Below are 27,267 nucleotides of genomic sequence, written 5' to 3'. Positions count from 1 at the left end.
CTTTCAATTTGTAAAAGGATCACACCACATACTAAGTCTTACAGAAGTACACATTAAATAACATGAGAAATGCATGCAATACAGGACTGCTTGTTTGCTAGGATAAATGATGAAGATCACAAATCAATAACATGATCATCAATCCGGATAGGGCAAATTCCACTGTGCCATTCATGTGCCCCTTATGCTAACACCTGCTCACCACTAATTCATTGATGTTTTATAAGCCATCTGCCACCTAGCGTTGGGTGGGAGGGTTACCTCCATTAGTCTTTTATGATGAATAAATAGAGCCATTACATGACACAATGGGAAGAAAAACTCCATGTTCTAATTGGATAAATTCATGAGCTTGTATTGATATACCTCCCAACAGTCCTAGCAAAGGAGTTTTTCAATCTTTCTGTTCCGATAAATGGATTCGGATACATAAACAAAAAACGACCGAAAAAAGCTTCTATGAATTAGTTGTTATAGCCATTAAGTCCTGAACATGTTAATAGGCCTATATGGTTGCCAGGAGCAACATTGATCATACAGCTATGTACTAGCATGAGCATGTTGGTAAAGCTGCCTTCTGATAAAGATGAACCAGGCGACGTGACCCCTTAGGGCTTACATACACCTGTCCCACGCTGGCCCTACATGCTCGCCCCAGGCTAGGACCCTGTAGGATCAATCGATGACAACATTCCCGCTTTTACCAGGGAGGACAAAGCCCCAAATAGCTCGAAAATATTTCCCTTGATTCAGAGGGGATCATTTCATACCTGGACAATACAACAATACTTCCCTCCTTGAGGAACATTTGGCGCCACGTACACCTGCCGTCTCTGTTGAATTTAAGCCGATCAATTCATTGATTACCGCTCCAAAACGGTAACAAACAATGCCATTCAAGGTCTTTGTTCTTTTCTCTTTTTTCTTTCTTTCACTTGAAGGGGGGGGGGCATTTCTTTTTGCAATCAGAAGTCAAGATTTGTTCTTCATGGCGGCAAGGCTGTAGATCGATGTGTGTCTGTGAAGATGTGGATCTGTTTGTAAACGTGAGAAAACATGTCATGGAGAAAATACTGCACGACACTGCATGACTATGATAAATGTGATATTATTGGATTACACACCCCTAGTTCAAATAAAGAGCTCATCAACTTATCTACCCCCCCCCCCCATGTTCAAATCACACATAGCATTGAACAGTACTTGATCAGCTGCTTGTTCTTACTCTATTGCATATGCATTTGTTGTATACCATATCCTTTCTTGTCCAAATGTTGTTTCATTTTCAAATAAACAAAAATATGCCGGGTATTTTTTGTTTGGGGAACCCCCCCCCCCTCAAAAAAACCCCCCCAAAACTCACTTAATATATTCAAAGAAATAATCACATTTGAATTCAGCACAAGCGCAACACCTACAGGCAGTCTTGGATTAAAGGGTGTGTACAGTTCTGGTCGAGGTGAAGATTTAGCTTTTAACGTTTTGTGAGATATTCAGAAACCACTCTATGAGATGTCAAAGAGCATGCAGTTCTAAGGGGTATCAAAAGTTTGTTCGATGAAAATCGGTTTTGAAATGGCTGAGATATCCAAAAACAAGGTGAAACAAAGAGATACTAATAAAGTTGGGGCATGTCGCCTTTTATTATTAGCACTTATTTGGATATCTCAGCCATTTGAAAACCAATTTTCATCAAATAAACGTTGAATCCTTCTTAAAATTACATGCTCTTTCATATTTCATAAGAGGCTTTTCATTATCTCACTTAGGAATGTTCAAAACATGAATCCCTACCTCAACCAGTACTGTACAGTCCCTTTAATGCTGGTATTTTCAAAATATGTAAATACTGTCCAGCAAAAAAAAAAAAATCACTGGCAATGTTACCAGCAGTTTCACTGCTGGTGAATTATGGTACATTTTCAAGACGTTCTCATGACAAATATAACTATCATGATAGTTATTCCTAAGGTTTTCTTGAATCAAGGCTAATTGGCAGCTTACAGTCAAGTCAAGGAAGTTTAACATTCCTGGAGTGTCTGCTATTTATCCATTTTCATTGTACATGTGATTTGCTTTTCAAATACACTATTGGAATGCCGGTCCAGTGTGTGAAACAATAGCAAAGCCATGCCAAGAATGTGAGCTCAAAACACTAGGTAAGAATAGGCTAGAAATGCAGCATACACATCAACCAGTAGTTTGAAATCACATGATTACAATGCTGGCTTTCTTTGCATTTTTAATAACACACACAAAAAAGTGTAACAGTCTATATTTAGTCTGTTCTTCTAGCCATTGTCCATTGTATCTCCCACTATCACAGGTCATGTTGCACAATCTCCTAGAAAAAAAGAAGAAAAAAACATGACACACTTTTTTTCAAATCTTTAATAACTAAAAAAGTTCGCAAAAGATAATACTAAAATTGATATGGGCTATTACTGTTAGTGTATTATTTTGTTGAAGGGGGTTTGGATATGATGCAACAAATTTTTGTTTTGTGAAATTCATGTTTATTTCTGAAGTTAAGTTTCAGATTTTGCAAAATTTTCAGCTTGATGTTCTTTAAGAAATCTTTGAGAGACAACACAGTCTTTAGAATTTCATGTCAAAGAGTTGAAGTGAAACTTTGTGTCAGGGTCAAAGGGAAACTTTTAAAGTGATGACATCATCACATTTGTCCATTGTTTTGTGAAAACATATTCTTATTTTAGGCCTGATATCAAAGAAACCACTACCATTCCTGTTTTATCTGATTTTGCCACTATTCATTAACAGCAAATTGAACATACTGTGGATTGTACATTAACTTTTGTGATCTCTTATAGCAGACATTGTCCATTGTGTTGCGTAGACTGAGAGAGAGATCTGATAATAGGGAAATTGTGGAATCACTAATAGGTTTCCAAAAACCACAAATATGCATTCATGATACCCTAGATACCTGACAAAGATGTAGGCACAAACAATCTTTCCAATCAGGCATCACGAATCATGTTTTCGGCACATCTTTCAATTGTGTGCAGACATTATTACTAACTTCCATATTTTTTTCTTTAGTCAAGTTCATTATAGGGCAGATTTGATTCTAGAGTGATGTAGGTTCTTCAGACACAAAGCCCATACATGTAGATTCCAAAAGATTTCTTTATCATCCTTCTAGCCAGTAATAAGAACAAAAATGAGATTGATAAAGACACGTCAAACCTTTCATCTAGACATACCAAATATTTTATCTCTTTTCTATTCTGTTATTACTGTTTTTCTTTCTATTTTGTTTTGTTTTTGTTTTTGTTGTTGTACTTTTTACTTGATGAGTTGTAATTCATTAATTCATGTACTGTGTTTGTTGTTGTTATTGTTGCTGTTTTGTGTGTAGTGGCATTTTCCATTCTCTTTACAATGTTTATGCCAAACACTGCTCCATAAATTTATTTTCCTTTTCTTATTTTTTCTCTTTTTTTTCACACAAAAAGGTAAATATTGTAATGAGAGCCCTTGGTCAGCTGTCGGTAGTCTATTTGCCTGCTTAAATTTGTTTGTTTGTTGTTGTTGTTATTCTAATTTTAGGCGTGTATCATTCAGTGATGAATATTTTTTTTTTGTATCTTTCATGTAGCCTACTTTCCAGACTTATTTATGAGAAAATTGAGCTACTGTTCAAAGTCTGAAAACTAAGAATGAACCAGAGCACTGCCTGTTGGCTTGGTGTTTCTTCAAATATTGAGAGAGTTGTGACCACTAACCACAAGCCACTATCCCAACAGTCTCTTCTTGTTCCCCTCTTCAATGTACCCCCTTGTATCTCACTGTCTACCACTGGTACCGGTTTCAGAGAATTACCATCATTCAAACACAACCCCTCTTTGATCTGTACACCAGTGAAGCTCCTTGGTAACACCCACTTTTGATAAATTTCACACAAAACATGGGAAGCCCAAACACTGACACAGGCTGCTTCACAAAAAAAAACAAAAAAAGAACAAAATGTAGAACAGGTGTTGCTTTTCATGATTTCTCAGCAAGCTAATAGTGAATGTGATCACATTGTCAGATATTTTCTGAATAATTTGGTGGATGCCCTTCCTGCTACAGACAAGAAAACATCATAACAATGAATATAGTCAAAACTCATAAAAATATGATTTGTAAGACTTGCAGTAGACACAAAAAAGCTCTTTCCAGTAATGAATGGTTGATAGTACAAATATCTTCTTTTTTTTTCAAAACTCATTGTAATCCCTATAACATTCTCGCACAAGTATTAGTGCTACACATTCTAATAGGAGTAGTGCAGATGCATACATAATATATTGGCAAGTTTGTATTCTTGCCCAGTTGGGGTGAATTGCAAGAAATATTGTTCAGTTGTTCATAGTGAGGTATTTTCTACACAGAGAAAAATATTCACAATCCTATCCACCTCCAATAATAAATGTTTCACTGTTGAACAAATCTATCTTTATTCTTTCATCCAGAATGAATCTGTATGGCAACACAAAGATGATCTCATGACTTTAACATACTCTTACATGTCTTTGATGACAAAACAGGGGAAATGTTACGGCTGCTTGTGAAAATGGAAAGAAAGGTCAAACTGACTAATATAGAGTTTTACCTCTGATTCCATACAGGACTTCAAATATTGGGAGAATATTACAAGCTTGGTATTTCATGGGAAGTGCAGCTAGAGACTCTGCAAAATGAAGAGCACGCAGAGTTCCTGTTTATCAAAAACAAATCTGAAATAAAAAAAAGATTTGTGTGTGTGTGCGTGTGATGCTCTATAGACACTAGGGAGCCTTTTATTCTCCACAAAATGTTTGGAATCACATTCTTTCCTTTCCCCCACATTCTCTTCAGAAAAAGGTCCTTTTCTTAACCTTACCGTTATCTCTCACAGTCACAGACCATCTCCAGAGAATTCATATGCTTCGCTGAAAGGCTCACTTTAAAGAAAGAAAAGGCACATGCATTCAAGCCCAGATGTGAAATACTGATTTATGAAGGACCGAAATTGAAAATTGGGCCATACATCACGGAACTCTACAGAACACGTTACCTGTCACCGGAGCACAGTATGATAGGCATCTTTGTGAATGGGAGGTGAACTTTCACATCGAGTGATCTGTCCTAATTTCAGGTCATCAATGTCGGATATACAATTCATCATAAATCTCGATTCAATGCATCCTCCATTGGGGCAAGATTTGTCTCAATGCAGGACTGCCTCTATACATTTCCATTCCTGTTCTGATGAAATATTCAAACGGTGATTCATGCACATACTTTACGACAAAGCAAGTCATGAATCTCGATACATCACATCCTGTATGGGCACAACACATTAATTCTTATTCATTACCGTAAACCCTATATCTCGCATGATTCCCACATGCTTTCTTACACAGCAATCAATATATCATGTCATCACCAGAGGAAGGATATTTCATCATCTTTCTGTGCTAAATCATATCTGAGTCCAGCCATAAACTAACTCAATGATTTGTTTCAATCAAGAAAGAACTTGTTTTAGAGTTGGGGTTGTATTTCATTACAATTACAATTAAGCAATCAGAACAATACATTGCATCTTACTCCATCAATTTTGAGGAAGGACACTTGCAAAAAGAGATCTTAACAAAATATGATGAACTATAGCCTGCATTTTATTTTTTCCAAAGCAAAAATATTGCTCTATAGTGGTAAAGACAAACAAATTTTCCTACATACATCTCATAGGGAATATATTGTTTATAAACTGAAACATCCCTTTTTAAGAAATTTACCCTTTGGTGAAATTTTGTGATCCTGGACATACTTCTGAGATATTGGTTTCTTTACCTTGGATATGGATTTGTTTTACCAATAAAAATTAATTGTAAACTTATTTCACTTAACCATATGAAGAGTTTGTTTGCAAAAACCGATAAGTCCATATTTGTCAAATGGAGATATTTGCGATTAAAGGTCAAGAAAAATAAAGAGAATAATAAGAAAATTTTTGCTTCTTTTGACCACAACTTCAAAAATGTACCTTTATATGTAGTGACCAATATATCATTTAAAAGGTATTATTTTTTACTTTATGACAGAGACCGTACTTCAAAATCTTCAAAAATGGACTTATCGGTTTTTGCAAACAAACTCTTCATATCTTGTCACAGAAAAGCTATTTGTAAAAAAAAAAAGGGGGGAAAGGTAGGCAGGTCTGAAAACAATGAGTTTTTCTCACAAGTTGTATTCATCCACACTTACTGAACTTTTTCCAACTTGCATGACTTAAAGAAAAATACAAAGAAAATATAAGGATATAATATACTGCACACTGAAGTTTTGACAATGGCAAACTCAGAATTTCTCAAAGCCTGAGTTTTCTCGGCAGTTGATGCTTCCCAGGTTGGGCTGTATCTATAATCATAAATGATGTTCAACTCATAACAGAGTTCAAAAGAAATGACAGAAAGTGTACCTTCTCCAGGAGAAAATTGCCATCAGTTTTTAGATCACCTGTTTTTTGTTTGGGTTTTTTTGAAATCTTCATGAGATGTCAAAACATGATATTTTCTATATACTTATAATTGAGCATCAAAAGGTTGAAGTTGTTTGTTTCGTTTTTGTTGTTGTTGTTGTTCTTCTTCTTAGTATCCCTTCATGTCCCCCATCTCTCCCTCTCCTAACCTTGTGTTAATACTCTGGTATGACATCATCCCTTGAAGATGAGTCAGAAAGGATGACATCACAAACAGGGTCGTCTCTGGGCCACTTGACACCAGTGAGCTCAATGATCTTGATACATACCAGCCAAAAGCTTTGGAAAATGGGACTGTTGGCATTTACACCAAATAAGATCATGCCCTAATGCATTCATAAATGTTAGAATTTGTTGATATATACACTATACAACCACAAATCACAGCTCTTATTTCATAAAATGTTTGGCCCTTTGAAGGAGATGAACAATATACACCGAAACAGTCTTTTATCACAATTATTTGTGTTATGCTGGTGTGTCTAAAATTCCAGAACATTTTACACTGGATTACAGAAGGCGTGTCTTCATCAGCCCGAAGTTCAAACTAGCGGGACATTTTGCGGTCTTAGAAAATAGCCCGATACAGCGAATGTGCGTCTTCATCAGCTCGAACAGCCTGCTTCGGGAAATTAGTCCGAAAATTGACGCATGCGCACTTTACAATATTACTCTGCCTGGCTCGCGCTTCGAAAGTGGATTTCCCCGCTCAAAATCTCCTATATCACCGTTCTACAACCAGGGAGGTGAGCAGTACGGCAAATTCTCTCCAAAGGGATGTTAATAACGCTACTCTTTCTTCTGTCCAGTGAGGCATCTTATATGAAATTAACGAACTGCAATGTTTAAACAAATCCAAAATGCACACAATCTGCAAGAATCTTTAGCTAAGGTAGAGTGGACCAGAAGAAGAAGTTTACAAAAAAAAAAAAAAAAAAAAAAAAACAGCTAGCATGCACGGCACTGAGTTTTAATAGGGAGGTGAGAGAAATCACCTCCCTGGTTTTAAAGATGACAACAACAGTAGGCCTATAGTACACACATGTGATCCTTGAATACACCGTGCGTGTATTTACACAATCACTAGCTGCTTGTACATGCGCTTTCCATTGCCAGCTGGCTAACCAGAAGCGTGGAGGGATCGAGAAAATTTCGGGCTGATGGAGACGCACCCAAGATAGCGCGCTATTTCACGAATTAGCGCTCTAGTTGACGAACTAGACCAAGATTTTGGGGGAAATTTTCCCGATCAAATAGCGCGCTATCTGCGTCTTCACTACACAGATAGCGCGCTATTTTGACATCGGACTAGTTTGGTAACCGCAAGATAGCGCGCTATTTTGAAACTTCGGGCTGATGAAGACACGCCTAGAGTGAATTAGAACAGTATGGTGGGGGCAGGGGGGATCTTTTTCAGAAAGCAAATGTATTGACTGGGGCATTCCTTATCTTACAAAATCTTGGTTTCAGCACAATGGTGCCTGCCGTTGCTATGGTTACCAAATCTCCCGGTGTGGTAACATCCTTGCGAGTGAGAGTAATGGATGCTTTTAACAAGACGTACTTCGCGTTCAGAACAAAGTCACTCATGATGGATGATGCTTGTATAATTAATGAGCTAGTCTCGTTTCTAGACATAGTTTTCCTTTATTCACACCCCGTGGTTTGGATCTGGTGGTGAGTCTAACACCACTAACACACCTGTCACTCTCATGGTAGGTTCCTGGCAATGGTGGAAACATGGTAGTCTTGAACTAAGACTACAAGGGAACCTGCATGGTCAGGAAGCTTACAGCAAACTGAAGGGGCCAAAGAAATATGGGATAATAAGATAAGTCACTTGAGAATTTATGCAACCCACGAAACATCTTCATCTAACACCTAACTGAGGTGAGGTGGACTCTCTCTAATCTACAGGAGGCAAATTTTCAGTGGGCTACGATGGCTGGTCATCAGCCATCGTATTACTCATCCCAATAGGCTTTACCAAGCCCCAATTAATATGCGCAATTAATTGTGGATTCTTTCATTCCACTGCTACCACAAGAGACCATATCTCACTGATGAATGCCCCTCATTAAGTCCAAACTGCTCCCTGGACGATGTCAAGACGCCATGACAAATCATGACTCACAGTGAGTACAACAGTCAGTCCATTGGTTGCCACACAAACACTGCCCCCAAAGTCCTCATGCTGGATGGTTATGGGTCTACAAATTGTAGGCTGCCCTCATGTGACAAAAGACAGAATGACTGTCAGCATTACGCTTGGTAAATTTTACCTGTGTAATCAACTTATGTATACAGTGCTAAATAAAAATAGTTATTTCATTAGGAAAGGAAATAGTTCAAATATTCATCATTAATTAAGATGTGAGTTTAATGGAATATGAAACAATTACACTGTATTCCTTTTTTGTATAGCATTTGCTAGGGAGGGGTACAATTATTACGTCCGCCAAGGGAAGAGGTTATGTTTTCGTTACCGTTGGTTTGTTTGTTTGTTTGTTTGTTTTTTTGTTCGTTAGTTAGTTAGTTAGTTAGTTTGTTTGTTTGTCCGTGTGCAAAATAACTCAAAAAGTAGTTCACGGATTTGGATGAAACTTGCAGGAAAGGTTTAGAATGACACAAGTAACAAAAGATTAACTTTTGGTAGTGATCCGAGAATTTTGGGGGAATTTATGAAGGATTTTTGATATTTTGGTAGGTAGGGTCATTGAACTTGGGAGTTCAGGTTGTGCGTATTTGAGGTTTGCATGCGCGCACTAAAGTGCGTGCTCTAGTTTGTGCTAGGGCTAGGCGCACCGTGCAGCGGAGGCTGAGGCTTCTATATTGGGAAATGGAGCGACTTTCAGCACACAATGCTGTAAGTACGTATGGGTGGAAATCACTGATATCTCTATGGAAGAACAAGATCAGTGGTGAAAAGGAGCTGCATGCTTGGCAGAGGTCTGCGCTCTCAGAGTGCTTTTCTAGTTATTATCATTATCATTTTAGTAGTTTTCAGCATCAGTGGCAGGATCCTAGCTTATTTTGTGCATAGACAATGTCTATTAATGTATTTAACTTGGTAGCATAAAAACTAAAAATCGTGAGACTGAAATTTATGTTCGTGATTTGCACTACATAAAAACGGTTTATCATTAATACTTCTATTATCATTATCGAGTCTCTTAAAGGATGTGGAATCTTGGCACATATGAAATTTTTGCACTCTTAGAAGTGAACTCGAGAGAGAGTGAATGGTATTGAGTGAGAAGGGTGTGCCTGCTGACTGGAACGCTGTGAAAATGAAACGCATCCCCCACAATGCACTTGGGGGCAGCCCGAGGGCTTCTAGGTGGGGAAGGGGATGGGGAGCTGAGAGGGGAGAGGATGGGGTTGGGTGGAGGGATCAAGGGATCGCCAACCACCTGTGAAGAGGATACCACCTCACTCAGCGGGACGTGCAGGCTGTGGGGCGATAATCTTACGCCTGTCACAGAATCAGAACAGGTTGGTCTTGCCCCTAGCAATGCGCCCTTGCATGATAGAGTTCACGCTGCACTCCATGCCGTAATTATTTCCACTCTCTTTTCCGAAATAATAGGCCCTATATCCTGGCAAATAGATGTATTTGGAAAGATATGATTTGAGGGTGAAAAATATATGATTGCAATCGAAAACATTTCCAAGGTTAACAACATCAATACCCTGCTGCTTCTAACCTGATGAGAAATCAAACTGAATGCTGATATAATACTATTTGAAGAATGTGGGCATCCTTTATAATCAGTGTTCCGAATATATTCAATTTTATTTCTATACGAAGTAATAATGTAAAACAGGTCAGCTGCTTACTTTGAGTATTTTTCTTTCACTTGCTTTAGTTGTCCAGGCTTTGAGAATTCTCACTAGCATATTTCATATCATAAATTTTAAAAGGATGATAAAAAAAAAATGACTGTAAAAAGAATAAGTGCTTAAAAGCTTATTATTTGGTAGTGATAGAATATACAGATGAAAAAAAAATGAGGCAAAGGAAACACAAATTGAAGAACAAATTTGAGAAAAATCGAAAGAGTTGTCCTCATGCACTTTCCTGACCACAAGTTGTCCCCTTTGAGATCCAATGGTCTTGAATGACTGAATTAACTTGATATAAAGAGCAATGGGGAGAGAACCAGGTAATGAGATTTGCAGATCCTGGGCGGAAAGAAAAAGAGAGAAGAAAATTGTGATATTCATGAGAAAATAGAGGGGTTGGGGTTGGGAGGAGAGTGAGAAAGAAGGGGGGGGGGGGGGGTATTCTGGCTGAACTCCTATTAATGAGCCCTGGGTCAGAGCACAAAATGAGAACAGTGAGGTCAGTGACAAGGTCAGCGGATCAAGTCCCCTGCTGGATCCAGGGTAGCTAGCATGTGGTATACCTAGTCTCCTGCTGCAAAGACCAGGGAATTATTATCGTCATTATGATATTTTTTTTTCTCGTATCTGGTGTGGCTGACAGACCCTACAACTTATCATGCAACAAGATTGTGGGGTGGGCTGAATTCAGAGAAAACTTCCATTTAAAGACCATCTACAGTCTGCAGACAAATGTCTAATCTCTTAAAAGGTGAACAAGTAGAAACTTCGGAAGCATGAAACATAATATATCTGGCAAGTCTATGTTTGACAGTTTGTACATTTAGTGTCCCTATGAAATATGTACCCGTTCACTCCCTTTTTTGACCAATAAACGACTTTGATGTCATACTGTAATATGATTGACCTATCTTTCTAATGTAGGAACAGGTCAATAACGGAGAGCACTGTACAAAGCCATTTGTGAGAACTTCAAACTCTCATGAATGTTACCTTTTGTGGTACATTACCTCCTTATATGGGTCTATTTTGACCTGCTAGAATCTAGTACCTATGTGTTTGCGAGGAATAGTGGACTGATATTCTTAGATTTCAGTGGCATCATTTGAGGTAAAAGCATTTTCCCAGTGTAAAAACATTCTCTCCCTGCTCTACAACCCCATAAATAAAATCAATGAACATTTACAGTCTGAAATTCTGCGGTTTGGCCACAGAATTGTGCCTCTTCAGCTCTTATCTATCTCCGTCCAGCCTCCCACTTCCACTTGTTTTTCCTTCATCATTGAAAGTACAAAGAGAGGGTGGGGTGGGGTGGGGTGGGGCGGTAGGAGAGGCACCTCTGCAGACAAATTTGATTTACTCTCCAAGTTCACCGAGAACCAGAAATTAGCGATAATGCCCTACCCATGCAAAGCAGGCCACGTTGTGGATTGAAAAGTTAGTCAATGCTGCAGGGACACCTGAAAGAGGGAATTGCGACACCTGTGAATTTCTTGTTCAAACAAATCCTACACCCTACTTCTCCTTCCTTTTCATTCTCTGGTCAACTGACCTCAACAAATGAGCCGTGGGGTCAGCCTGTGTGAAAGAAAACATATCCCCCTCTCCACTGATCCAACAAAAAATAGATTAGGAACTAACAATTATCACCCCATTGGCATTTTCACCACTTACACATTTAGCACTACATCTTCTTTGTAACACAACTCAAGCTGTAGTTCTCAGGGACTTGCTTCCCTTTTCCTCCTGATGTTGAAAAAGTCTGAAAAATGTTTAAATTTCACCTCTATTTTTTCTGGGTAGAAGAGAATGGAATCTCAGAATTAGTGGTGACTGACTGATTGAGTCTTTTTAAGGATGTTGATTACAACTTTACCGACTACTCTTTCCTTGATTGCCAAACATCCATTGAAACAGGAAGCTGTCCCAAACTAATTAGGCTGTCGGTGACAGAAACTCACTAACTCTACCATGTCTGAAAGGTAATTTCAAGAGGTAATTTCATCCGTTATCATCCAGAAATGAATTACATAACCACAAATTGCCATCATTTCAGAGAATGCGATTATTTGTAATTGGAATTAATGAATGCTGTCAAGGCAAAACCTATTGAAAGCTTGGCCAATGCGACAGACTTACTACAATCTTTCCTCTCTGACTTCAATCAATTTCCACACGGACTGTCGAAAACGATCAACAACCTTGATTTCTTTCATAAACCACAAATCATATCTATCCTATACATCCACATTAACAAGCTCATCGTAAGTTTTCAACTGACCTGCACACACAGGTAGACACGTGATTAGGTTTGCTATAAACTTGCTAGCTGTGACAGTAAAAAACAAGAGAAAGACACGATTATTAATATGCACTTTTATTACATACTTGGACAATCAAATTCAAGGAAACTCAAAATATTGATTTGATGCCAGTGCTTCTTTATGTCCAAACACAATGTTCAATATTAGATTGTAAAGCCTTTTTATACTCAGGTTGACTATGATAAATACAGAAAGAACAATTAAAGCACATCAAGTGAAGTGTTATAAAAAAGAGAACACATAAATGGAAAGTTGTACACATTTAGAGTTTCACAGGTTTCTGCAAAACATATGCAAATTAGGTTGGGTGTTGGGCTTATAAGACTTTGATTGAACTGTGCACAAACTTAACAAATTTCCTTTGTTTTTGTCATGAAATAAATACAGAATAAATAACATCCATCACATCAAATGATTGCAGAGAGAGAGAGAGAGAGAAAGGAAAAAAAAGAACAATGTCTAACGTCAATGTATCTGGCTGGGCATGAATCCAAAACAAGTCAATGAAAGCCACATTTGCAGTGTGACGTCGGTATCGAACAGATTAAGTGCCTTGACCGACCATCTCTCCGTGGGTATTGGCATAGATAACCAACAAAGTTTATTGCAACATAGGATGCTTCATGAACGGTGCATGGAAGGAGATTTCAGCCTAAATCAGCCACATCCAGGCTTGTGAAAACACTGGAGTCATTGCCCTAGAAGTCAGAAGAAACAATCCACTCAAGAGGGAGCCCCCCCCCCCCAAAAAAAAAAGAAAAAAAAAAGAGAAAAAAAAAAAAAGAGTAATTGCTTGCCCCATGAGCCAAAGAGGGCAGTCTTCATATCCGGCCTTTCATCACACAGGTGATTGACTTTAGAAGTCATTCACCAGTACATGACATTCCCTTGACTGATCTCTGTCAGTGAATCATCAGAACATTTTATGACCAAAATGCCCCTTTTTTCACTGGTGCATTTCATTTTGTTATCAAACCTACCACAACAAGCTAGTTCCACATCCTTAACACATTATTCACAGAAAATCTATTTTTGATTAACAGTAAACATAGTCTTATGAATAAGGGCATTCTTGGATTCTTGACTTTTTTCTTTACAGAAATGGAGTCTTTTCAATTTCTGGGTTTTTTCTTTTCTTGTCTAAATTTGAGAGACTGTAAATAAAAGCAGTGACATACATGCTAAGCCTGGGCTGTAATGATAAGAGTGTGAGATGAAAACATGTCAGATTATTTCATTCACATCCATGTGCTATTTGAAAAAAATGCTCTCAAATGTTATCAATCAGCGAATAATATTCCATCAAGGTTGAGTATTTTATCAATGATCCATTAACAACATGTGCACATGCGAGAAAGGGAAACAAGTGAAGGCAAAACCAACAGAAATTGATTTCATTTCAAGAACTTGCAAACAATGATAAGAATAGCAATCATGACAATTAAGATCACTGACAAAATTTAGTTGCATAAAAATGTGACTACGGATTTCACACGCAATGCAATACTTACAACTGTACTTCAGGCACAGATACATGTAGTCAAATGATTGTACAATCAAAAAAAATATCTCCCAATAAGCCAAACCAAATTCAATACTTGTTCTCAATATATTACCTTACACCCTTTCTGAGCCAAGGACTTTGGACAGTGTGTACAATGCTATGGGGTTTACTGTGCCAATCAGCACTCAAGGCACACACTGGTTAAAACAAAAGTTCTTTTTTTACACTGCACAGTTGCTCTTGTCCTGGTTTTTAAAAAAAAAAATATGTTAAAGTCTGACTGATGTGTTGTGTCTAGTGAATCAACCTCCGATGAGTTGTGGTTGACCCAGGTCAAGGAATATGGATGACTAAGAATCAAACTTTTTACTCATCTCATCTCTTGGAATATAATGATATAGATGCCTCATTGAAGCCAAGAATAACAACGCCCCAAAAGTTGTGAATAGATAAGCCTCCTGATACTATAGAACTGACCACAAACTGACCCCTGTGTAGACTAAAAATTGTTCATTCCTGTCCAATGAACCTCTGGTTCTTGTCACAGTTGCAATGATAGTCAGAATATTACAGCATTTAGTTTTTTTATTTGATAACACTGTCTTTGTCACACTATCATTCCTTGTAATACTGTATACAGCCATAATACTTTGCAGTGGTAAGATTTCACAAAATTCTCCAAGTCAACTGATATTTCAGAAATTAAATGGCAGACAAAAAATATCGCCTCCTGTTACACAAACCTGATTGTTGTATCATCTCTAGGCTGGGCACTTGCAGACTTTGCTTTTTGAGAAGGAATAAAACTGATTTCTCATTCTGTCATCATGGTTCTCAATCATGAGTGTAACTACTCATAAATGTGACTGGCAAAATATTATGCTCTTGATAAAAACATTAAATTTTCCAGTGCATATATACTGCTCATTTCTTCATCAAAGAATATGACTGTATGGAATGACTTAGATTTATGATAAGTCGAAATCCTGGAAGTGTGTGTCCCTCCAAAGTGTGTGTATGAATAGTGCACTATTGGAAAAGAAAACCAACCCTGGATGACTCTGGAAAACATCCTGATGAATCTGCAATCCAAGAACATATCATTCTATCCCTTATCACATTGCCAAATTTGTCACTCCCACAAAAAATAGATAAATGAATAAATAAATAAATAAATGCACAATGTTGACTAATTTGCAAGAAATGGCTTTCTATGATATGTCCCCACACGTTCATACAGACAAACAATGCATTTGTAATTCATTATGTGTATCATCCTAAAATCAGGGGGGTGTTGACCTCCCCATTTCCTTCACCCCCCCCCCCCCCCCTTATAATTTTACATAAATTGACAGTGATGATGGCTGGGTGTGGTCACAAGGGCAGAATAAAAGGTATCTGACAATAACAACAACAAGGACAAACAAGGACAGGTTGAATCACAACATTAACCACATTCTATACTGCTGGGACAAACTTCTAGGAATACAAAATAAGGATGACACATTAAAGTCGACCTGGGATCCTTTCTGGCAAAATCGCAGAATAATTCATCTTCCTGGAATGTATCCAAGGCATCTTTTTGCTTTGTTTTGTTTTTGTTTTTTCTCTTTCTTTTGTCAGTCTGTCAGTTGTGCAAGTGTCAAAACAAATCCGTGTCACTTCCATATGGAATAAGATGACTCAAGAAATGCTCCATTATGGGAGGCTAAGAAACGTGAGCTGCTTCCTTAAAACTCTGCAAGCCTCTTGGTGCATCATGCGAACACGGTCCCAGGGCTTTGAAGTGAATAGAAGAATGAGGGAGGCCCCTTACATGCACACTCCACACAGCGTTGGGATGTACTGATGGGACCGAAATTCAGCAAACCTTGCCGGAAGTAGTGGCAGTATTATGTCATTATCATTGTTTAAGATTCAATATTGGCCAGCGCTCTGCACAGATGTCTTTTGTTTGGCAATCATTTGGCACTGCTTAAAGAAATATAAAAAAAAAAAAAACACAAACACAAAACAGACAAAAGCTGCACACACTGCTTCTTGTGACTGACTGATATGATAGTGTCAGCACATAGCCACAACAATAATGAAGTTACACCAATGAGAGGCATACAACAGACCACTCTATACCACATTATACAACCATCTATTCCAACCCAGTTTTCACCTTCATTAAATTATGTTAACGCACAAACATTTAGCATTAACCCATTGAAGACGAGTCCCGAGAATACTCCGGCCGGCATCTATGGGAAATGCCTGTTACAGAAAAATCAGTCCGTCCTCAACGAGTTAAAAAAAAATGATTTGACCCTGTTTTAAGTAGATGCCCTACATGTCTTTCACTGAAGGTATCGATTTGCTTCACTCAGATCCCCCCCCCCATAACATGTGACAAAGTATTCCTATTTCAATTCAGAATAGCAATTCCACCCACAGATCACTTTGTTGTTTGTATTGACAGATTTGACAAGTACCACAGCATCAGCATTGTATGCATTTTGTTTGTATCACACAAGTATTGTTCATAATTTGAACTCAACAACACAATGTGTCACATGAATCATTTCAGCTGTTTGAACAGCAGTTGAACCTGAAGCTGAAGTGAGGCAGCTGCATTCTCTACAGTCCAGCCCGCTGGTCTCGAGAACATCATGGAACCCCTGGATGTTCTCTTGTAAAGCCAACAAAGACCTGGCTTCTATGTTTACTCATGTCAGCACTGGGATGAATGCCTATACAGGACTTCGACAGGTGATGGTTGCCACGGAAACCACAAAGAGCACACCTGCTGCAGTTTGTTCAACAAGTGTCAACCTACTACTTTACCAGGCGAGGCATGTTTGTGAAATCACTAAATCCCCCTTTACACCCCAACCCTTCTATGTTTGCATCCCTAATCCCACCACTTAATCATCACATACATTACAGAAAAAAAAAAAGGCAACAAAGGAACAAGAACAGAGTCAGGTTTTTTAATGTACATATTTCATTCACAATTGGAACTTTAGCAGCATAGGTGCTTGCTTTCCATGCAGGTACTGCTTTACAGAACCCTTTGAACTGGTTGCTGGGTTCCTGTAGAACCTACCTTCATGGCACGATTGACAAATCATGAGGAGTTAAAGAGAAGGAAGAGAAAGAGAAGGAAAGACAGAAACAGACAGACTTGAGAGTAATAAAGAGAAATAAAGGGAGAGAGAGATATAGAGAAAAGAAGAAAGGGAGACAGACAGATAGACAGAAGGAATTTAAATCCTACAAATCTCACGGACAGTCTATCAAAGTGAGGTGTAGCCTAACACAATCAGTAGTCATCGTTGCAACCTCAAATTAGTGAGGCCATTTGGGCCAAATTACATGCCGCAAATCCCTACGAGTGTGAACTACTTCCTGATATCGCTTTGTAATCATGTAATCAAGCATGAAACTGAGGCCTAGTTCACATTTCAAATCTAATTCACTAATTGGTGAGTCAGCAGCGAAGAATTAAATGCATGGCTAGCAATGATTACAAACAAATTCTATATGCAGACCACCATACTCGTGAGATGATGGTTCTCATACAGTTACCCCCTGTTCAGACGCAAGCCAGTTTATACCAAAACTCGATAAAGAAACGACATATAAAGAATCATCATATAGCCGACAGACCGTTCAGATGCTAATTTCGACCGTTCTGGAAAAGGTTGTATAGATGTGCAGTTTCCCACTGCGTATGCTGTTATGGTCATGAGTGACGGCTGTGGGGTCACCTTTTGTGCGTGCTCCCATTAAGCCCCGCCCAATTATACCGTTCTATGGTCGCCATATGTTCAGACACACAATGGACATGATGGAATGCTGATTCGTTATCGAGTTCTAGTTCAAAACAATGCTCTGACCATTGTTTCGTTATATGTCGTTTCGTTATACGTTGTTTTGTTAGTCAGCGTTCAGACGTGTAAATTCATCGTATAGCTATACCGTTTTGGTAAAGCTATACCGATCTAGTATGAATTATTTGCGTCTGAACACCCTATTAGCCAGACAGCTCATACAGTTAGCCAACAGCTCCTTGACTGAAGAATCAAATGCTGTCGACACCAATCCTTACTCCTGTCAATGCCGGACAGGAAACTAACAAGCAGGGTTTATGGGGAAATTGAGTGTGGCAAAGGGGGACTTTGAATTAAATGGTATTAAATCAAATTAGGTGACTTTTCTCTTTTTCTGCTCGCAGCGTGGAAATTCAATTTGTCTCCTCCCGGTTGTGATAACAAAGATAATTGCTTCACGGTTTCATTTTAAAAAAAGGGGAACACACATATTGAGTGCAATCTATGACTACTAGTCGAGACAGTAAAGTCCAAGGAAGGCTTCTTTCACACTATGAGTGTTGACAGCATTTAATAACTTAATAACCATCTTCTACCAAAAGCAGCCAGCAACACACAAAAATAAGCTTCTTTCAGCGTCATTTTTGAAACTAAAAGCCCTTACAGAAACACACAGTGAACATTTCTCATTTCTTCTCACTCAAGCTGTATCTACGTCATTAGAGGATGCATTCGTGTAAATTTAAGCGATGTGATAGTTTTGGTCACCTTGTAAGCAAAGTGAATGATGAGTTCTGTGCAAGTAAACTCATAGTCATAGTCAAAAATCAAGATAGACATTATGTCAAGCTCACAGAGTGTATTCCTAGATGATTTCATTCACTTGCAGTGGCTTTGAAGAAAGAAATAAGTAATATGTTGAATGAAAAAAATGCACTACAACAAAACCAAACTGCCTTAACTCTAATTTGATGCAAAAGACATAGGAAAAGAAAATATGACATAGATAAAAGAACTGATATCAAGATGAACCATGACAAGGATAACTTACCGGTCCCGCCTTCTCCTCCTTTTTAATCTCCGGCTTCTCGATCGTATGATGGCCATTGCACTTTCTGCTGTCGTTGCTTACAAGTTTATCCTTGATGACAGGCTTGTGCGTCGTCGATGTCGGTGTCGTTGCGTGGTTCGTTGTTTGCTGCTGCTGCTGCTGCTGTGTCGTCGTCTGTGGCGCAGTCCTCTGCAGAAGGTAAGAGGAGTTAGCAAATGTTACGGTCACTTCCACTGACCACATTCTTTGGTACGAGCATTTGGTCACAATGGGGGGCATGGCTACTTGTGTTCCAGGTATTAAAACTACTCTTCACAAAATGTATGCTTCCAAAGTATTTAAGTGCAATGTTACGCATTTGTTCCTGTGATCACTCTGATGGCTTTTAGCAGGAAGCTGTAAAATGATGGAAGAGATCAAGATCAAGTTTTTTCCAAGAAATGTGAATTACCAATATTTCAAATGCCCATCTCACAAGAAAAGCATACACCCTCGAAGGTGCTTGCTTCAATGCCAACTTCTTGAGGTGACGTCGCAACATCTACGCTGGATCAAACCGATTCCGCAACACAACTACAACACTTGCTACGTCAGAGATGTCTGTGGGAAAAGTGGGGCCACATAGGACAATCACAAAAGGCCAAAACTGTGCAGAAAACTGTAGGGAAGAAGGAGAAATGCAGCTTTCAAAGGTGCTCCTTAACATTCATTTCAATCTTGTCAATCACTTCTGGATTCTGCGGATCACAAGACTTCCAGACAAAATAGCATCCCGAAAGTGAGTCAGAGTCACATCTGCAGGAGAATTCAGCTGAAAACACAAACGCCAAGCAGGCTCGGAAATTAGGGCAGTACAGTTAGAGTGCTTGAAGCTCACTTAGCTGCTAATTATGTCAATCACTCTCACTGATGTCTCTTACAAGTCTCACCCAAAGCTGGCACCAAGGATGTCAAACACAGGTACAGCTGTGGCAACACCAGTCTCCCTTTCAGGGAACGACACAGAAACTATTAAAGCAGCTTCCCACGATTGACAGAAACGAACAGATTTAGCCGGGACACTCACGATCACTGCCACAGAAAAATAATGAACTCCTTGTGTACGTCACACCCACAGCGCACAAGGGTGCAAACAAGGAACCCTGAGGGGTACAAATCATAGCCACGGAAGAAGGGATGGATACTTGGCCTCCAATGGGGAGTTTTATGTTTCCTCAAGGCACAGGCACAGCCAACTGCAGAGGAGCAACGTGGGAAGAGATGGAAATCTCCACTTCCTGCTACCGTTGCCGCCGATGACTCTACGCAGCCCTATCACAAAGCCCGAAAAACGTGGGTTTGACTGCCAATCCCACGGCAACTCTGATCAACTCTGCGAGAGTTTTGGTGCAGCAGAGAGGGGGAAAAGGGGGGGGGGAGCCTTGGAAACAAGTTTGTGGCACAGCCGAGACAGTGCTCTACCAGGAAAAGCCAGAGAATATGACGTCTGAGTCCCTGCTCGTGGGACGTCACTCCGAGCACGCAGGCGGAGCGGCCAATGTATTCCATGAGAATGATTCACAGTGACAGTAAAGCAGATAAGAGTTCCCAACACCAAACGTCGATTGGCACATGGGTGATTTGTGCATGCACCCCAGGCCTAGACTGCTCCTTATTGTGGTTTCATATCTGCGTAATACATCTTGCCAACTAACTTTCCTGGGATATCAAAAACCTCAAATCATGAATCAGATCTATGTATGATCAGTTCTGCTTCCAGACTATTGGAAAGATTGTCCAAAGTCATGGTGGCAATGTTATTTGATCCAGAAGCAGGGAAGGAAAGAGTCTTCAAGCATACACCTGAGATATCTCTTAACCCGTTGAGGACGGACTGACTTTGTTACAACACGCATTTCCCATAGACACCTGCCCGAGTATACTCGGGACTCGTCCCCAATGGGTTAAGATATAAAGTGCTTTGTGCTAACATTTGTCTCGGCGCTGTATTCTTGATACTATGTTACTCAAACTATTGATTACCTGTAGATTACATTGGTTTGGTTTATTACCTCTGATAAAGAGGTTATGTTTTTGTTGGCATTAGTTTGTTGATTTGTCTGTCTGTTTGCAAAATAACTCAAAAAGTTGTAAACGGATTTGGATGAAACTTATAGGAAAAGCTGACAATGATCCAAGGAAAAGATGATTAAATTTGGCAGTGATCCAGGTAACCATCTGGAACCAGGATATTTTTTCTTTAGTTTTTTTGAAGAATTATCATTGGCAAATAGGGCCAACAAATGAAGGAATTCAAGCTGTGTGCATATACGCACACTGAGTGCACACTCGAGGCACAGCGCGCAACTAGCTGCGTATGAAGTAGTCTCTGCTGAGACGTACACAACAGGAAAGGTTTCTTTATCACTGGGAAATAAAGGAGATTTTTACTATGCATGTGTGGGTGGAAATGAGCTGCTTGGGGTAGGTCTGGGCTCTCCGAGTGCTTTTCTAGTTACTGTCTGTGATGAGTTAAACTCCACTCATTGACCTGTAGAACGTTGGTAAAACAAACATAGAAGTCGCATTCACACACAGGAGTTATTAGTTTGATTTCATTTGCCAACACTTGCAAAACAGGAAAAAAAACAAATCACTCTGCTGCAAATGAAGTGTTTGAACATAAAGCAATGGATTTGAAATAAACATAGGGAGACAGAATGACTCTCAGATGATGTTTTTTGATGATCAGGTATCAGCTGGCTGGGAGGACTTGAGGCAAAATATCAGGTGACAGACAACCGTCAGATTTGACAACAGGGCAACGACAGGGCTACGCATCTGACTTCTCCTGTGCCGATTGGTCACAGTGCATAATTTGTGCTGCATATAGTCCGTATACGCCATATGTTTACTAGTCTGGATTTTTGCAAATCGGGACTTCCCGACAATTTTGCGAGTGGTTGAATTTGTAATCATGGAGTACACACTATGGATGGAGAAATGTAATGCATGCATGTCACATTCGTGTCAGGATCAGAGTTAATATTTTCGCATGTTGTTGAATTTGCAAATAGCATCCGACACACAAAATTTATGAAAATGAAAACTTAATATGAAATGAAAATAATATAATATGAATATGAATTAATAATTAATATGCATGAAAACAAAATATATGGCATATACAGTAATATGGAACATTCAATATCTACATGTCCTGACAGTTATGGCCCCGTTAGACCTCTTCATTTCCAATTGCAGATGTTGAAGAATTGTAACCAAGTTATTTTCTCAAAAGAGTGTATCTAATCTCTTGATCTCATTTATGTCAAATGTACCTGACAAAAATCTGCAATTTCTTATCAAGATGTGAATTGATCTGGTTTGTTGGATGAGCACTAAAGCATATCTGAGACTCGGTTTAAAAAAAGAAAGAGAGTGGGCCATGTACCATGAACAGCAAATAATGAGTAAAAAATTTGTGTTGAAAATACAATGTGAGAACCCTGAAAAAAATTCTTGACTTAACTGTTGGGGAAAAAGCAGCATGACTAACGGGAAATTTGTGAATTAGGGGAGATACATCCTGCTATGCTTAGCAAGTAACATCCATACTTCCAGCTCCTTAAAGCATTAAAGTCTTAATAAGAGACCCTGGTCTATACTTTCAGACTCTTGTGTCACAGCGAGGGTATTGATGAGTCAAGGGATTTTCATCGTTGACATTCAGGGCAACACCAAGGTTCAGTGGACTTGAGCAAGCATCTTCAACTGTTTCCTATTAATAGACAGGGTAAGAATCTGTAGAAGCCTCAATGAAACAAGCGCTTTCGATAAATGAACTAGAGAGGGGCCGTCAAAGGCGGCAGACCCACGCCTAAGTACAAAGTCGGGGTAAACATAATGTGCATTCGGTCATCTACCAGAATTCGGCCACTTAATTGCCAGTGTGCTTTATCACTAGCCAGTGAGTTCTACCTAAGATCGTACACTGAAGTGTACGATCTTTGGTTCTACAGTCACATCACACGCAAATCACATAATTACACATACGGTATTAACACTCATTCACGTACAGGAAAGTCCTTAAGTCTCCTCCAAAAATCCATCGAAAATCCCAAATTCCACCGTCAAAAGTGCAGAATCGGAACTTTTCCAAGCGCGCGCGAATTAAGTCCAGTTTTAAGAGTATTGTCTACGCGACGGGTCGCGGAAAAAGCGCTAAAAATCGAGAAATACGCCGTTTTCTTGCGGGATATTTTGATTATAGCAAGCCGAGAGTGTGATGATATCAAAGGTCGTATGAGTGTACGATCTTTGATGGTATCCACAAAAGCAAAAAAGAAAAACAAAATTTACGTACCCCCTAGGCAATTACCCCTATGATTAGTGTCTACGGGAATTATTCAATGCAAGGGTTGAATGCAAATGTCTACTGCACCAGTATTCGGCCACCAACGAGCGCCGCAACGTTCCCGGTGCAATTTTGCACCAACAGTGTAGAGCGCGATGCATTTTCAGCGGCCTTGCACACGCATTGACATTGAGCACGCATATCGTGCAGTGTGACTGCGACCGAGCAAAATGCTCCTCCAACGAAAAAAACAATCAATGTTAATTTGAAAAATCATCAAATATCAAAGGTCGTATGAGTGTACGATCTTTGATGGTATCCACAAAAGCAAAAAAGAAAAACAAAATTTACGTACCCCCTAGGCAATTACCCCTATGATTAGTGTCTACGGGAATTATTCAATGCAAGGGTTGAATGCAAATGTCTACTGCACCAGTATTCGGCCACCAACGAGCGCCGCAACGTCCCCGGTGCAATTTTGCACCAACAGTGTAGAGCGCGATGCATTTTCAGCGGCCTTGCACACGCATTGACATTGAGCGCGCATATCGTGCAGTGTGACTGCGACCGAGCAAAATGCTCCTCCAACGAAAAAAACAATCAATGTTGATTTGAAAAATCATCAAAATACGGGCCAGTTTGTGATGACGGAGAACGAACTTTCATAAATCTAGAAGGACATAGTCCCTCAAATAGGCCTAAACGTAAATTTCGGAATTCTTACGAACATTTGAGCAGCGAAGTCGGATCGTTGGGGAGTTTATGTGTTCGTATGGTAGCGGAAAATCGCAAAGTGAGAAACGGGAAATTTTCGGAATGGTCACTATACCATGGGGTCAAAACTTCAAGGTCACACAGAATTTGCAAGGGTCAACCGATTATCACCAAAATCTAATCGATTCTTTCCTGTCATTATCCAAACATTCCCTGAACATTTCGTGCAAATCCGTTTACCCGTTCTCTTGTTATCTTGTACACAAACAAACAAACAAACAAACAAACAAACAAACATACAAACAAACAAACAAACAAACAAACAAACAAACAAACAAAAAAACAAACAAACAAACAAACAAACAAACAAACAAACATACGGAACCCTTTACATAACCCCCTGCCGATTTTCATCGGCGTGGGTAATTATAGATTCAAAGACAGACCACGTGGGAACACGATATCTGATCAATCTTTCGATCTTTCTTTGGTATGAAACTCGAATGAGAAGCGACAGCGCTGGCTTCCATAAGAGACTATCAGGAGGGCTGTGATCACAACTCCAAGGTCAGTATGTCTAGGAGAGAGCTGGGGGAGGAGGGAAGAAGGGGGACAGACTGAAGACAAAGAGCTATTGGGAATACAGCCAAAGACATCCTTTTCAGTCGGCTTGAAATCATATCCCTCAATGAGATCACTAATCATTGCATCTTTGTCTTAAGGCACATCACTAGGCAATGTTTCCCCTCAAGAATGCGAGTCTATCAATACACGTTATGTCACCTCATATTAATCAAAACCAATGATACAGTCCCGTCTCTTTATGGCAAAGATCGTTTCTTCGAGGGCCGTCTAAATCAGACACAATAGCGATATCTCTCTCAAGGAGATAATTTCTGTCTTCCACGTGTGATGTGTTACATCACAAACACAGGTTTCCAAGAGTGATCGGGGAGAGGTGACGTGAAACACTCTTTGAGACTACTGCAATCTAATGGAATAAACTACAATACAACATCTGAATCAAAAGTATTACAAATATTGAGCTGAGCTCATGGGAGAAAATCAAACAAAAAACAAAAAAATAATGAAGTCATTGAATCAATTTGGTCGTAGGGAACATTTCATGAGAAAATGTCAAAACTTGCAAAATATAACATTTTACCCTTTCCTTATCTGTGTGGATTTTAGCACTCTGGGTTTTGGTACTGTGACTTATACGTAGATGTGTATACGTGCACCATATAAGCACACACCTGGATCTTCAAATTTATTCTGAAATACGTTAATGAACTTCCTTTCTATCCCACTTGGATGTAATATAATGTGATGTGATCACGCTGAAATGCACAGCGAGGTGCAGCTGGATGAACAGGACAGGAATAGCAGTATGTGGGATTGAGGTGAGCATACCTACCACTCCTGCTTTATATCTGGAAACATCTTCCAGGTGTGCCAGGCGCACACTCTCGGATTAAGGTTCAAAGCCACTTCAATTTGTCTGCACGTAGCTGTGCCATCTACACACCTGTTCATAACTCTTCCCGCTGCTATTCATAGCATACTGCAGCAAGCATTTATCTAGGTCTGTATGCTTTCAATACTCAATTCTGTCTCTTTAACCACTGCCAATGACTATCTGGTTTGGGCATCAGGAATTACAGATTGATGCTAATGAGCAAATTTCTCATGATTGTCTAAGGGTAATCTTTTATCGATTCATGGGCGACTGAATGCTAATGCACAAGAAAGTGAAGTTTCTATGAAAAGTGTGCATTAACCACAAATGATTAATCACAAAAGTATTATAGACCACACAATATGCTGCGTAAGACATACATGTTCAAACTAAGAAGCTAGTTATTGTGATTTTAGAAGGACTAGTCACAAAAGTATGCAAGTCTTTTGACAAACTGCCATGGTCATAAAAACCTTGGCAATGCATTTGATCTATGTGTATGGCAGAATTTATACACAGATTTGTCTCTTGGAGTACAGTAGCAGGTTACTTGCTCATGAAGGATGAGTATACAATAGTCTCAAAGTGATACCATCTAAACAGGTCAGTGTCTCTTGTTATCGCTTGATGAAGAATATTTTCTCATTCACAAAATCCCTCCCCTCCCCTCCCCTCCCCGCTGTGCCGTCTGAGCAGAGCCACATTTAAAAGGGGATCACTGACAACTTTGATTTGAGATTGGATTTTCAGGGGTTGAAATCTTCCGAAGATAGCATCTGATCTGAATGTGACGGTAGAGACAATTCAAGGATGGCTTTTAATCACATCAAGACTTTCCTCAATAATTATGCCTCTCTGCTTGCTCCGTCTCCCATCGTCTTTTGAGTGAGTACGTTCCTTAATTGACCTTTCAGTACGCACATCTGCTCTCGATCTCAACTGTACCGAGCACACACACACATACAAGATGTCTCGGGAGTATCGCTAGCCGTCACCCATGGAAAATATCCAGGACAGGAAGGACTCAGTATCTTGACCCGACATTGGACATGGGCTAGCTACCAGAGCCATCATCATCATCATCATCATCATCATCATCATCATCATCATCATCATCATCATCATCATCACCTTCACAAAACACAGCAGGAAATGTTATCAATTTGGACCTCATTTTTTTTTTTTGGCTTTATATTATAGTGGAGGGTAATACACTGTCACTTGTGAAAGGCAATATGGCAATCTTCCATCAGCCCTTGCTCTTGCTCAAGTTTCTTCGTCCATGCAAAGTTGGTCATGATCAAAGTTTCAAACGTGTCTCAGTTAACTGCAAAAGAGTGAATCAACATCCTTGGGGGTTGATTAAAATGTAGATTTGATAATCTGACATTTGTCAGCTAAAACTAAAATGCTATTGCAATTATATTGTCCAACATAAAAGTCAAGCTTGAGAAAAAGTTATGTCTCGGGAGTGTTGCCTGGAACCGGATTGCTTGGAATCAATATCATTTTTTTATCTTAGAGCTGTGACTGTGATAGAATGGTTCCAAATCATGGATAATCAGTAAACATATGAATCTATGGTATTTAGAATGGGACAGATATTTAAACACTGTAAGAGAGTTCATTGTGTGCAAAATAAGCCATCAATATATGTAATGGAAAATGAAACCAGTTGAG

At 39.3% G+C, this 27,267-nt stretch overlaps 1 protein-coding gene across 1 annotated transcript in view; it reads right to left on the bottom strand.

Moving 5' to 3' along the window:
- The window catches only part of LOC139731325 (ras-GEF domain-containing family member 1B-like), a 128,851-nt gene that overhangs the window by 47,217 nt on the left and 54,367 nt on the right, over positions 1 to 27,267 (bottom strand). Inside the window, exon 3 of the mRNA XM_071642214.1 lies at positions 19,079 to 19,267. Coding sequence (XP_071498315.1) covers positions 19,079 to 19,267 — 189 coding nt within the window. The remainder of the gene's footprint in view (positions 1 to 19,078; positions 19,268 to 27,267) is intronic.

This window comes from Diadema antillarum, unplaced genomic scaffold (genome assembly GCF_040938485.1).
Source record: "Diadema antillarum isolate AM-2024a unplaced genomic scaffold, OU_Dant_1.0 seq00000368_RagTag, whole genome shotgun sequence".
Classification (NCBI taxonomy): domain Eukaryota; kingdom Metazoa; phylum Echinodermata; class Echinoidea; order Diadematoida; family Diadematidae; genus Diadema; species Diadema antillarum.
Note: the sequence above shows the minus strand (reverse complement) of the source record. Positions and strands in the feature narration are given on the sequence as shown.